General features: G+C 57.8%; 1 protein-coding gene across 1 annotated transcript; it reads left to right on the top strand.

Moving 5' to 3' along the window:
• Positions 1-10702: 10702 nt before the first annotated feature.
• POU3F1 (POU class 3 homeobox 1) lies at positions 10703-11830 on the top strand. The gene has a single exon (XM_070763812.1). The coding sequence runs from the start codon at positions 10703-10705 to the stop codon at positions 11828-11830; it is 1128 nt and encodes a 375-aa protein (XP_070619913.1).
• Positions 11831-13357: the final 1527 nt, after the last annotated feature.

A 13357-nucleotide genomic window follows, 5' to 3' on the forward strand; every position in this document is an offset into this window, starting at 1 on the left:
AACAAACAAAAAACCCACCCTGTTTTGCCTCAGAGAATTTCAAAATAAAATACTGCACTGTGTGTCTATAACAGTGAACTCATAATAGGGCAACTCTATCAATATCAAAATGCCACTTAAATAGTTGAGCTAGTTTCAAACTAGATTTTGATTTTCTTTCTCTCTTCCTTACTCCCATTCTTTTTCTTTCTCTTTTCCTTCCTCTCTTTTTCCTATCTGTTTCTCTCTCTTCCTCTCTTCCTCTCTCTCTCCCCTCTCACTCTTTCCCTCTCGGCTTCTGGGCAGGTTTGGAAAACTCTGAGTTGATGATGATTTTTAAGTGAGCGATTGCTCACTGCTCAGCTTAGAGGGAACTATGCCTGGAGCTGCCTTACAGGAGCCGTCACTTTCGCACCTGAAACTGGGATTCAACTGGGAAGCCAGTGAACGTTTAGATTTCAGTCCAAGTCCAGAGGTTCTTCCTTACCTGTACTGGGTTTCCAAAGGGGTGCTGGCAAAAGGTGAGGACCTGCCGTGGGGCCGGACACTTGGTACCAGCATGAAAGATGCTGCTACCAATTGCTGCCAGGGAAACCGTCCGAACCATGAGCAACCCACCTCTGATTGAGGGACGGGGTGGTCACTAAGTGAGGACTACAATGTACACAGCATTGCCTTGGTAGTTTAGGTGCATCGTCAAAGGAAGCAGGAGGCTGAGCAGCCTGGCCTGCAGTTTCCTGGGTTCACTTCCAGCCCCCCCCCCTTTAAAACAACCTTGGCTTTTCTCTGGCCCCTCCCCACTCTCCCAGATTTATGCTCTCCTACCTGGGAACCCAGGAGCTCCTTTCCCCCTTTACTTCTCTTTTGTGATCTTACTTTCGTGTTTATTAAAATTCACTTTTGATGCCAAGATATCAAATCTGCTTAGTTACATTTTGCCTTAAAATCAAGGATTCCAGCATTGCCAGATCATCTCCAAGCCCTCTGCAGCAGTCGTGGCCTCTGACACCCTCCACGGCCGGTTCATGAGCACCCTTGAACATGGGCAGAGCCTAAGAACCGGTCCCGACCCACCAGTCATGGGCCACGCTCACACCCTCTTCTCCTCAACAGAGCTAGTGCCCTGATCCGGCTAGCAAGCCTCATCGCCACATGGTTAGCAAGGTGGAGGGAGCTGCGGCCTCCTTCAGTTCTGGCAGGCTCCTATGTGGGCTCCCCCCCACCGTGGCCCTTTTGGGTCGGGCTACAGCAGGGACCAGACCTCCAAACTCCTAACTTTAGTGGCCAGAGGTTTCAGCATTTTTACTGATGACCTGAATGAAAGAATTGTGGGGATGATGATCACATTTGCAGATGATACAAAATTCTAAATATTTGGCTAACAAGTCATTCATTCTGTTGGGGGGGGGATCCCTCCCTGGGAATCAGAATGGGCGGAGCCAGCCCAGGCGTTGGCTGTGGGAAGTGCTGAGGCTGCCCAGAGACGCTGAGCCTGGCCTGCCCGCCTCAAGAGGGCCAATGCTCCTGCAGTCCCCGCTGCCCTTCCCTCCACAGGGGGGACCCTGCAGGCACCCCTCCCTGGCAAAGGAGGAGGAGGAGGAAACGCTTCCAGGTGCCCAGTGCTGTTTTCATGGCCTCGTAAAGAGAGATGAACTTGAATTTTGATATTCATTTGTTTCTGTGATGTATAAAATACATATGTATGTTTATAAGGTAGATGGTCAAGGAAACGTACTAATATAAAATGTGTCCTTTTCGTGAATCATATATTTACGTGCCTGTTTAGGGTGTGGGTGACTTAAGGTTTTCTTTTTTCATGAGAAGCAAATGCAGTTAGTAAGGACATTCCCAGTTCTGGAACGTTACTGAAATCCACAACAACCCCCCCTCCCCCGCATTTCGCAACCCCTGGAAGCAGAGGCCTGGCAGGGACCGAGCCACCGTCTTCTTCCAAAGGGCCGTCCACTCTCCCACGCTGGCTGCAGCCCTGGGAATCCTCCCTGCCTCCCATCAAGCACAGACTGCAGGGGGCAGCCGCCGAGATCGACTGGAAAGTGCCGCCCAGAGAGCGGAAACCATCCACACCTCCCCTGCTTGGGACACGCTGGTTTCAGCCGTGGGCAGGACTCTGGGCAACGGCCTCATCTAGAGTGCCCCTCTGCGGGAGGGGGTGCTGGGGAAAGGCCCCCTGCCCCAAACTCTGCACTTCCGGGTCGTTCTTCCTCCAGGTCCATCGGTCTCTTCCGAAAAACCTCCCGTGATGGACAGCCACAGTTTCCGGAGACAAGAGGTCCCACGGATTTATTCTTCCCACTGATGGGAAATTTCTCCTTTGACTCTTGCGCAGTTTTCCCTCTCAAATTCTCTTAAGAACCAGCTTTAGCCCAGTGGCTGGTCACCAACGAGGCTCAATCGGTCTCCAGCCCCTCAGGAGAAATTTTCTGACTGCTAAGCAAGAGGTCACTGTGGACGGCGCCTTCCGTCCCCTGAGGAGAAGACGGAGAGAGAGGAGCATGAGGGTGGTTGCCGCCGGACATTCGGACACGGAAGCAAAGAGGACGGGTGTCCCTGGCCCACTGGAGATGGGAAGCCGAGGGGGACTTGCCAAGAATTGCCAGGTGAACGGCCGGCCGGGAGGAGACCTGCATTCAAACCTCTCTTTGCCCTCCCAAAGTCCCCCCCCAAAGGCCATGACCCGTGTCTAATCGATTGATCCACTGGGTACGATTGTGGTTGTCCTTCTGCCTGCTACGCACACACACACACACACCGCATCTCTCTGTCCTGGCCTTGCCCCATTTCTGGCCTATGGCCTGCCTGCCACTCTGCCCGATGACCAACTTCAGCCTTCAGCCCCCCAAGCCAGACCTCAAAGTAGCAAAGGCTCCATTGCCTTGGGACAGAAATGACTTCACTTTTCGCACGTCCAGCCCTTCACTCTGCAGCCATTTGTTTCTGTTTCAATAGCCTGCTCTTCCCCCCACCCTATCCTTGCAATGCTCTGCCTGGCTGGGGGCAAGGAAGGGGGCAGCTGCCTGTGCTGGCTCCCTCCTGATCCCCAGAGGCCCAGGGCGGTGTGGGGCAAGGTGGTGGCAGGCCTCTCACTTTCCCAGACGGGAATGATGCAAACCTCCTTCTCTGCCCACCGGAATGGAACTGGCGCCCGGCCAGCCACCGCCGCCACCAGGGAAGGCTGCTTCTCACCAAGTTGCAGCCACAGCAGCCGCGCAGCTCCTTGTGGGCGAGTCCAGGCTGGAAGAAATTGTCCCCGGGGCCTCGTTGACAAAAGTGGGAGTTGGTGAAATGCAAGCTGAGCAAGACAAGTTGTGGAGCAGATTGTGGCTCCAGCAAGACGGGTTCAGGGAGTGCTGGACCTCAGCCAAGGAGGCCTTGCAACACACCACAGTGGGAGACAAAGCAGAGTGGACTTGCTGAATAAGGACCTGACCCGTGGAGTCCTGCAGCGAACGATCAGAGCAGCATTCAGGTGAGGCGTTCGGAAGGACCATGTCCATTTTCCTGCTCTGGAGGACCAAAAGCCGAGCAACGTGTGTCTCCTGCCAGTCAATTAAGCAAGAACCGGCAGCGCACAAGTGGGGGCCAGTGGAACTCCTCCGACTGATCCATCTGCAGGCAAACCTGTTCTTATCTTGGGCTTCCCTGACTTCTCCATGGAGGATGTTAACGCGGAGACAAGATAAAAGAACAGGCTGTGCTGGTCTAGATCACACAGAGGGCCCAGAGCGCAGTGAGGATGGGATGGGGAGGAATGATGCAGCCCAGCAGCAGCGACCGTTGTGGACACACATTCCAGGCTTCCCACCGCACTTCCAGGAGTCTCTCTTCACGCTGGCCAGCTGATTCTGAGGAGGAAACCACGGCCAGGCCAAGCTCCCTTTGGTTTCAGGGTTCAGAGTAGGATATACAATAGAAAAACATTAATTTATGAAGGAATAACTCTGGAGTTTGAACCCAAGCTACCAACCAAGAAAGCTTTGATAATTTAATTATGCTACAATTATATGGTAAAATGAGGTGCAGGCTAAACTCTAGCCACTGAGATTGGGACCTGAATGGATTAGGGCAGGGGTCCTCAAAGTATGGGCCTACGCAGGATGAGGCTTTCCCCACCCACCTCGCCCCACCCATCCTTTCATGAGTAGAGGACTTACCTTTGTGAGCCCCAGGGGCTGGAATTGAAAGGGGGAGGCAACATTCGGAGGCCAGGGAGGTGAAAAAGGGCTTTCAAACAGCCCATTTTCACCTGCTTCTGGGGATGGGGGAGGTGAAAAACGGGATGCAGACCCCCCAGGAGGCCAAACACGGGCAAGGACAGGGCATTCCACCCCCAGAAGAGAGCGCGAGGCAGAGAGACAGAGACAGTAAGAGGGATCAGAGACAGACAGACAGAGAGAGATTTCTCTAGCTCCTTTTTGCTGCAAAACTGAGTTTTCCAAATCGGACCACTAAACTCCTAAACAACTGAAAAAACGAGCGAGCAGAAAGAAAACCCAACCCAAAGAGCAACATGCAAACTAAAGCAAGGGAAACACCCCTGGAGCAAAACCCATTAAAGTTTAATTTCTCTGCATTGTTTGATGGACTGTTAAATTGGCCAGGCCCATCCAGTCACATGACCACCTAGGCACCCCCATCCAGCTGGTCCATGCAACCCCCCCCCCCAACAGCCTGTGGGGCCGTGAATTGGGGGCCCCTGTTTAAAAAGCTTGAGGACCCCTGGAGTGGGCCCCTCCTCACGGCCGGGTGGGGCTGCCAGTCGTGCCTGGGCGCTGGGTGTCCTGAGTCCAGCCGTGTGTCCCAGGCAGGAACCCAACGGATGAAGGGGTCCAGCCCTTCCCCCTCTCGGACGGCTCTCACCGCTAGGAACATTTTTCAATCTGCCTTTTGCTGCGTTAAGCCAACTAACAACAACAACCAAATCAGAAGGAACTTCATTCATGAAAAAAAAATTAAGAGAGATAAATGCAAAATTCTTTAATTAGGAAACAGAAATGAAATGGGCAAGTATCATTCGCTTGGGGGGAAAGATCTTAGTGGAGCAGGCGATTGCCATCATAGTAGTGTGTGTGTGTGTGTGTGTGTGTGTGTGTGTGTGTGTGTGTGTGTGTAGGGGTGTGTCACTTTAGATCCAATCTCCCAGGTGCTTTTCCAGGCTCAGACCCCACCTTGAATGAGCTGCACAGGTCCAATCAGAACCTTCCAAGAAGTCCCCAAAAGCCTGGAAAGAGCAGCAGAAAGGATCCGGTCAGCAGACGCCGAGTCCCAAGGAGAAACGGGTTTTAAAAAAAGTTTGTTCAGCCTTGACTGCCTTCTTCAAATTTATGTATTTATTTATTCATTTAAATTTATGGGCCGCCCCTCACATAGAAGATTGACAACAGAAATCATCAACCGCCCCCATATTAAACATCTGTACCTCCTTCATTCAAACTACTGGCCGGAGCAGATTTTAAAGCTCAGCGGCCTCAGGGGGAGTTGATTCCAGAGGACTGGAGCTGCCACCAAGGAGGCCCTTCCCCGCAGCCCCGCCAGCTGACCATGCTTGACGGACAGGGCCTGGAGGAGCCAGCTCTGTGGGATCTGGCTGGCCGCTGGGATACGTGGGGCAGAAGACGCTTCCGTAAATCCCTAAAAGGCTGCCACCGGGGAAGGAAGCCCCACTCAAAAGGAGCCACTGTGGACCATCACTTAAACGGGCGGCGGGCAGCAGAGTGCGGCAGCAGCCAAAAGGGCGACTCCAGTCCTTGGTAGTATAAACAGAGGCAAGGAATCAAAATCACGGGAAATGTTACTACCGCTTTATAAAGCTTTCGTACAGCCACACCTGGCGTTCAGTTTTCTTCAACTAGGATGATTAAAGGCCTGGAGACGGAATAACAGTTGCGGGATTTGGGCTTGGCTAGTCTAGACTTACGAGGGGCGACATGGTCACAGTCTTCCGGCATTTGAGGGGCTGCCACCACGAGGAGAGGGTTGACTTCTTTCCCAAAGCCCCAGGAAGCAAGACAAGAAACACTGGATGGAAACTAATCAAGGAGAGAAGCAACCCGGAGTTAAGGAGAAACGTCCTGAGGACAATTAACCCATGGAACAGCTTGCCACCAGAGGTTGTGGGTGCTTCATCCCTGCAAGTTTTAAAGACAAGGCTGGACAGTCACTTGTTATGTAGGCCAAAATAGGGTGGTGAGTTTCCAGTTCAGCATCCTATGGGAAATCGGCCGTGGCACAGTGGGCAAACCAGGCCGTGGTATTAACAGACAGCCCGGCTTCTTTGGCCATCCCACACATGGGCATCCCTCTGCTGCCAGAGCAAAAGGCTGCCAGGCTGCCCCTTGCTCAGCCCTGACTCTCAAGCCCCTACCCCAGCCGCCCACCCTCTGCTCTGCTGCCTCTGCGGAATTGCTCCGGAGCCTCTGCAAAGGAGGAGGAGGCCTTGGAGCTCTGTGGCCAGCTGCACGGGCCTTCGGGAAACCCTTCCCAGCTGCAGAGAAAATGGGGGAGGCCTGGCTGCGACTGCCCACAGCCGAAGGAGCTCCTCAGAAGACCCCTGACAACAAAAAGGAGGCTGAGCGCACCGGTGAACTTCTGGTTGCAGAGCAAAAGGCAGGAGAATTCTTGGTTTCCCTCACCAGTCTCTACAAACGGGCACAAGACAGTTAAAAAGCAGAGAGGAACACAAGGAGAATTATTATTAGGCTTTGTTACATAATTACCCAGATGTGTAGGCTGGATTGGGCATTTTCAACCACTGATCACATCCTTCCCAAGGACCCGATAAAGACAGATGTTCCATGAATGGTACCATCGCAAAATGCAAGCTGTTCTGAATAAAGTCACTTTTTGCACTTGATGGAGGGGAATTTGTCAATGCCAATGGGGTTCCAATGGTTGCCCACAACAATGTGAAATCACAGCTGCGTATTATTTAGCTGCTGTTGGCCTTCATACTTATCTACTAGTTATTTCCAAGAATCCAGGATATCCTAAAGTATCAGCATCGTCAGACAATGTGGCCTTTTGCAATTGGCAAATGGAAATGTTGTCAGGGCATAGATTTCCAAAACGCCACCCAAGATCTTTTCAGCATGACACCCAGAATGGTGATAACCACAGGTACCACCACAGTCAGTTTACACCATAAACTTACAACCTCAATTTCAATTTTGATACTTTGTGATTTCCTCTAATTCTTTTGTCTTCTCTCCTAACATCCCCTGACATTGCCACATTAATTATACACATTTTCTCTTTTTTTTTCAGCCACTGTTAAATCTGACATGTATGTACCAATGGTGGGATTCAAAAAAAGATTACTACCAGTTCGGTAGGCAGTGTGGCTTGGTGGGCATGACAGGGGAAGGATACGGTAAAATCCCCATTTCCTCCCGATCAGCTGGGACTCACTCGGGAGGCAGAGAATAGATGGGGGAGGGGCCAGCCAGAGGTGGTATTTGCGGGTTCCCCAAACTACTCAAAATTTCCACTACCGATTCTCCAGAACCTGCTGAATCCCACCTCCGGTTTTACCAAGACTTTATTTATTTTATTTATTTATTTATTGGATTTGTATGCCGCCCCTCTCCGGAGACTCGGGGCGGCTAACAACAGTAATAAAAAAATGTACAATAATAATCCAATAAATACTAAAAATGATTAAAAAACCCATTAATATAAAAAACCAAACATACATACAGACATACCACACATGAAATTGTAAAGGCCCAGGGGGAAAGAGCATCTCAATTCCCCCATGCCTGGCGGCAGAGGTGGGTTTTAAGGAGCTTACGAAAGGCAAGGAGGGTGGGGGCAATTCTAATCTCTGGGGGGAGTTGGTTCCAGAGGGCCAGGGCCGCCACAGAGAAGGCTCTTCCCCTGGGTCCCGCCAAGCGGCATTGTTTAGTTGACGGGACCTGGAGAAGACCCACTCTGTGGGACCTAACCGGTCGCTGGGATTCGTGCGGCAGAAGGCGGTCCCTGAGATAATCCGGTCCGGTGCCATGAAGGGCTTTATAGTTCATAACCAACACTTTGAATTGTGACCGGGAACTGATCGACAACCAATGCAGACTGCGGAGTGTTGGTGTAACATGGGCATATTTGGGAAAGGCCACGATTGCTCTCGCAGCTGCATTTTATCAGTTCATTCATCAGTTTATCGGTTGTTACAGTTGCCAGACAAATGTTTAGACTGGATTTGGCACCTATAAATTCCTTCCGATTTAGCCTTACTCCCAATTATTGTGGCTGCTTGCCACATATCAAATATAGAATCAAAACTATTAAAAAAACAGCCCTAAGAGTCCAAAGGGAAGAGAGCTGCCTCTTCCAGGCCCCGAGGGACTGGGCACCCAACGCTTGCAAGAGAGGAGGCACAAGGGGACGAGTTTAACGGAGGGCACAGCTGCCCCTGCCAGAGCTTGCCAGGTGAGCCAAAATAACTGGAGACGGGTGGCCAAGCAGATAACCAGGCCGTGAGCCCGTGACGGTGAACCTATGGCGTGCGTGCCACAGGTGCAAACGGAGCCATATCTGAGGGCAGGGGAGGTGTTGCGCTATGTCGCCTCCAGCATGCACCTGCGCACTGGCCAGCTGATATTCGGTCTTCCAGAGAGCGGGGGGCTGTTTTCGCCCTCTCCAGGCTTCAAGAAAGCCTCCTGAATCCGGGGAAGGTGGGAAACAGCCCAAGGGGCCTACAGAAAGTTCAGAAATGAAATCCTGGTAGGCCAGTCGGCCCCATTTTTCACTACCCACAGGCTCCAGAGGCTTCGGGGGGGGGAGCAAGGACATTGTTCACGTGGGGGGGGGCAAGGACATTGCATGAGGGGTGTGTGCATGCGTGGCCTTTTAGCACCCAAGCAAAAAAAGCTTTGCAGACTTTGGGAGGCTGCAGTCTGGATCAACTGTCATCTCTGGTTGACCTTCAAAAACAGCCCCATGTGGAGCACAGGGCGGTAGTCCAGCCAGGGGACCACCAAGAGGCCGGAAGCCTTTGCCTCAAGGTCAGGAAATGGGCAAAATGGGGCCCAGGAGCTGGCAGGGTTCATCCCAACGCACACGGGGTGGTGGGAGGGAGAAACTTACTTAGGGGACTTTACTTTTATCCTTATTTAAATTCACCCACAGATTCATCACGCTGACCGGCTCAAAAGAGCGGGCAGGAAATGGGCCGCTCCCCCCCCCTCAGCCCCCTGCGGGTGGAAGTGCGCCTCTTCGAAGGACCTGCGGCTGACGGGCCAGGGGCGGGCGGGGGAGGGCCCGTTCTGGCTGAGCCGCCCCTCCCTTCCTCTTCAGGGCCTCCGCCAATGGGGCCCCGGCAGGGAACCTTTAGAGAACTAAGCCGAACACCCAGCCCAGAAGTGACCCTGCAAGCACGTTTCGCTCTCGTGCACCTCAGAGGGTGAGAGGCGACTGGGGGGGGGGGGTCTCCCTTTCTTGCCCTCTGAGCCCTCCGTCCCTAGTGTTGTCTCCCCACACACACACACCAGCCCCACAAACTCGCCTCTCGTGTGCCGATGCTTGTCAGTGGATCAAACGGAAACTTCCAATCTCAGCTCTGACCCGCGGAAGGGCTCCAACCTACCGACCGAGCAGCCCCGAGCGGGCAGAGGGCGCTGAACACTGTTTCCCGGCGATCGGGGGCCGGCCTCCTGCACTCCCAACCGGGCACGTCGAACGCCCTTCCCGCAGGATGAATCCGAGGACAAAAGCCTTCGGCCCTCACCCGCCGCTCGCTCGGGCTTCGGGGCGGCCGTAGCTGTCCAGGCGAGCGGGAGGACGGGCGGCCCCGGTACAAGCGGAGCGGAGCTTTCCCCGCCGGGCAGGGAGACCCTTCCTCGACACCCTCCAGAGACGGAGCGCCCGGAGCCCCTGCCGCTCCCCCTTCTGCCGGCCGCGGTCGGGAAGTTCGGCGGAGCGCTCGGACCTGCCGGGAGAGGCTTCCAGAGAAGCCTCAGCCACCCATTCGGCGGAATCGGAAAGCCCGAGAAGGGACGGCGGGCACCAGAGGACACCTCGTCCAAGGGCGAGCCAAGAGGGAACGGGGGGCGCGGGGAAGCGGGGCCGGCGGCAGAGGTGGCCGCGGGACTGCTCAGGTTGCCAGAAAAGCCGCCAAAGCGACTTCCAGCTCCTGCCATATGGTTCCGCAGAGGGCCCAGCGCGCAACGGCCCCTGCGGGGAAAAGAGAGCCTCGCGGGGCGCGCAACTTCCACGGCTCCCAACAAACCTCTCGGGGCCCCGACACCTCCCCCCCCAGGCCCCGTTCTTCGCTTTGGCCCCCACGGACCCACCTGGGTTGAGGCCGGCGGAGGCTTCCCGTGACTGGGGCAGCGAGGGCGGCCAGGGGGCGCAGAAAGGGCCACGTCTCTCGCCCTCCCGTCTCCTCTGGCGGCTGCCGGCGCGCTTCTTCTCTGCCGCCCACGCGCTGAGCGCCGGAGTCCCGCGAACTCGGGACCGCCCGCCCCGCGCCAAGCCCAGGCCGGCGGCCCTCGAGGGGGCGGGGGCGGGTCCCTGGCCGGGGCGCCCTATGGAGGCGCGGGGCCGCCTGCCACTCGCGGCCGCGGGAACCAATGGGGCGCGCGGGGAGGAGTGGCTGCGCGCGGGGCCGGCCGGGGCTCTAAAGCGCGCCCCGCCGCCGAGGGTGTCCCAGTGCGAACCGCCGAGCGCAGCGCCGCCCGCTTCCCTCCCGTGCGCGACCCGAGCGGCCATGGCCACCACGGCACAGTACTTGCCGCGCGGCGCCCCGCTTCTGCCCCTGCCGGCGCCCGAGGCCGAGCGGCTGCACCAGGGCCCCACCTACCGCGAGGTCCAGAAGATGATGCACCATGAGTACCTGCAGGGCCTGGCCGCCGCCCCGGGCCAACCCATGGGCTCCCTCCCGCACCACCAGTGGCTACCCGGCGCCCCGGGGGACTGGGGAGGCGGCGGCGGAGGGACCCACCTGGACCACGCCAAGAGCGGCGGCGGCGGCGGCGGCGGCTTCCACTCCCGCTCCCACCTGGTGCACCAGCAGGCGGCGGGCGGGGGCGGCGGAGGCCACTGGGGCCAGGCCGGCCCGACGCATCACCACCTGGGCGGCTGCCCCGCCGCCATGTCCCCGACGGCCGGGGGCCCGCAGTCTCTGCTCTACTCGCAGGCCGCCTACCCGGGGCTGAACGGGATGCTGGGCCCGCCGGCGCCCGCGCTCCACCTGCCGCCCGGGCACGAGGAGATGGCCGAGGCCCACCTGGAGGGCTCCCCGACGCCGCTGGGCCACGCGGGGCCCGAGCCGCCCTCCGACGAGGACGCGCCCAGCTCCGACGACCTGGAGCAGTTCGCCAAGCAGTTCAAGCAGCGGCGCATCAAACTGGGCTTCACGCAGGCGGACGTGGGCCTGGCGCTGGGCACCCTCTACGGCAACGTCTTCTCGCAGACCACCATCTGCCGCTTCGAGGCGCTGCAGCTGAGCTTCAAGAACATGTGCAAGCTGAAGCCGTTGCTCAACAAGTGGCTGGAGGAGACCGACGCCGGCAGCGGCAGCCCGGCCAGCCTGGACAAGATCGCGGCGCAGGGCCGCAAGCGCAAGAAGCGCACCTCCATCGAGGTGGGCGTGAAGGGCGCGCTGGAGAGCCACTTCCTCCGCTGCCCGAAGCCCTCGGCCCACGAGATCACCCTGCTGGCGGACTCGCTGCAGCTGGAGAAGGAGGTGGTGCGCGTCTGGTTCTGCAACCGGCGGCAGAAGGAGAAGCGCATGACGCCGGCCCCCGGCCCGCACCCGCCCGCCCTGGAGGACGCTTACTCGCAGGGCGAGGCCTCCCCGCCGCTCCACCACGCGCTCCGGAGCCCCGTGCCATGACTGGGGAGCGGCGCCGGCGGCTGGACGGCCGGCGGGTCTGGCTGGGACTGCGGCGCGGGCGGCGCCTCGGGCATCCGGGACGGCGGGGAACCTCCAAGCTAGGAGATCCGCCCGGCCGCCTTCGGACGCGTCCCCGTCGCGGGAAACCCGTGGCCTCCGCGCCGCGACTCGGCTCTAATTTCAGTCCGGTATTTATTGACCCCCGGGAAAAGGCCCGGCCGAGAGCGATGCGGAGCGGCCCCGCTCCATTGAGGACGGCCGCGGGCTGTGCCGGTCTCCTTTGGCCGGAGAACTCGAGGCGGCGCTTGTGGGTCCGATGGTCCAGCCCGCCCCGCTCGGCCCAGCGGCTCCCCGGCCTTTCCGAAGGGGGTTCGTGGCCGGCGCCGAGCGAGCGTTTGAAGGAAGCCCTCGCCTTCTCCCTTATTTATGTTACAATCAATTATTTTATTACTCGCATAAACCATTTATCCGGAACCGCCTGGTGTCTTTGTTGTTCGCCCCCCAGGGACAGAGGCGGGCGGGCGCGGGGAGGGAAGGGGCGCAGCAGAGGGCCCCCGCGCCCGCCGGCCTTCCTGCCGCGGTCCCCGCTCGCCGCTCGGCCCCCAACTCCCCGCCGTTCAGCCGGGAGAGTCGCCCGCCTTCGCCTTGCGCTCCAAGCTCGCCCCTCGGGCTCCTCCGCTCTTGCCCTGCCGTTCAAGCGGGGCCGCCGCCGGTGGCCGGGAAAGGGAGGTGGGGGGATGGGAGGTTGGCCCCGGGATCTCCAGCTGGGCGGCCGCCCTCCTTCCGTCCCCGTCCGGGGCTCCGCTTCCGAGATGGGCTTTCGCCGGCCGCCTTAGGAGGGGAGGCGGTTTTCGGCGGAAAGCCTCCACGGAATAGCTCGAGACGCGACGATGATCGGGGAGATGTTCGCCTTTTTCCGCCCAGGGGAGCCGCGCTCACGGAGGGCGCTCAGGTTGGGCGGCGAAGAAGGGCTGAGAAAGTAGCCAGACTCCCCCCCCCCCCCCCCGCTTCCTTTTAGTAGTTCGAAAGAACAGCGCAGGGTGGAGGTCTCAGCAGTGAATTCCCGAGTTAGGGCCACCTCCAGTTTACTCCGTGCTTTCCTTCGTTTCTTTAATCCGCTTAAATGCTTGAAATCCACTTTTATTACAAGAGGAAGACCAACGACGCCCCCCCCCCCCCCGCGCCGCCTTTAGGGCCCTGGGTTAGTTCAACCCCCGCTGGGTGCCTGCGAGGCCTGCTCGCTTCTTTCTGTGACTTCTTCAACTCGGCTCTCCCGGCAGCAGGAGAGAAGCGGCCGGCCAGGCTCCGCTGCAAGCCTTCCGCGGAATTGGTGAGACGGACGGGAAGGACGGAGCCTCCGCTGGAAACACGGTGAGTGTTTTAGATGCGGGTCGCCGGCTTCTCTCGCTGTTCTCTCGGCTGTCACGCAGACACCGGAGTCCACCGCCTCCTGACTCTCGCCTGGCCGAAGCTTTCCCGCCCTTCAGACCACCGCCTCTTGTGTGCGCAGCGGCACAAGTTCGAGGC

The sequence above is a fragment of the Erythrolamprus reginae genome, chromosome 11, assembly GCF_031021105.1.
Source record: "Erythrolamprus reginae isolate rEryReg1 chromosome 11, rEryReg1.hap1, whole genome shotgun sequence".
NCBI classification, from domain to species: domain Eukaryota; kingdom Metazoa; phylum Chordata; class Lepidosauria; order Squamata; family Dipsadidae; genus Erythrolamprus; species Erythrolamprus reginae.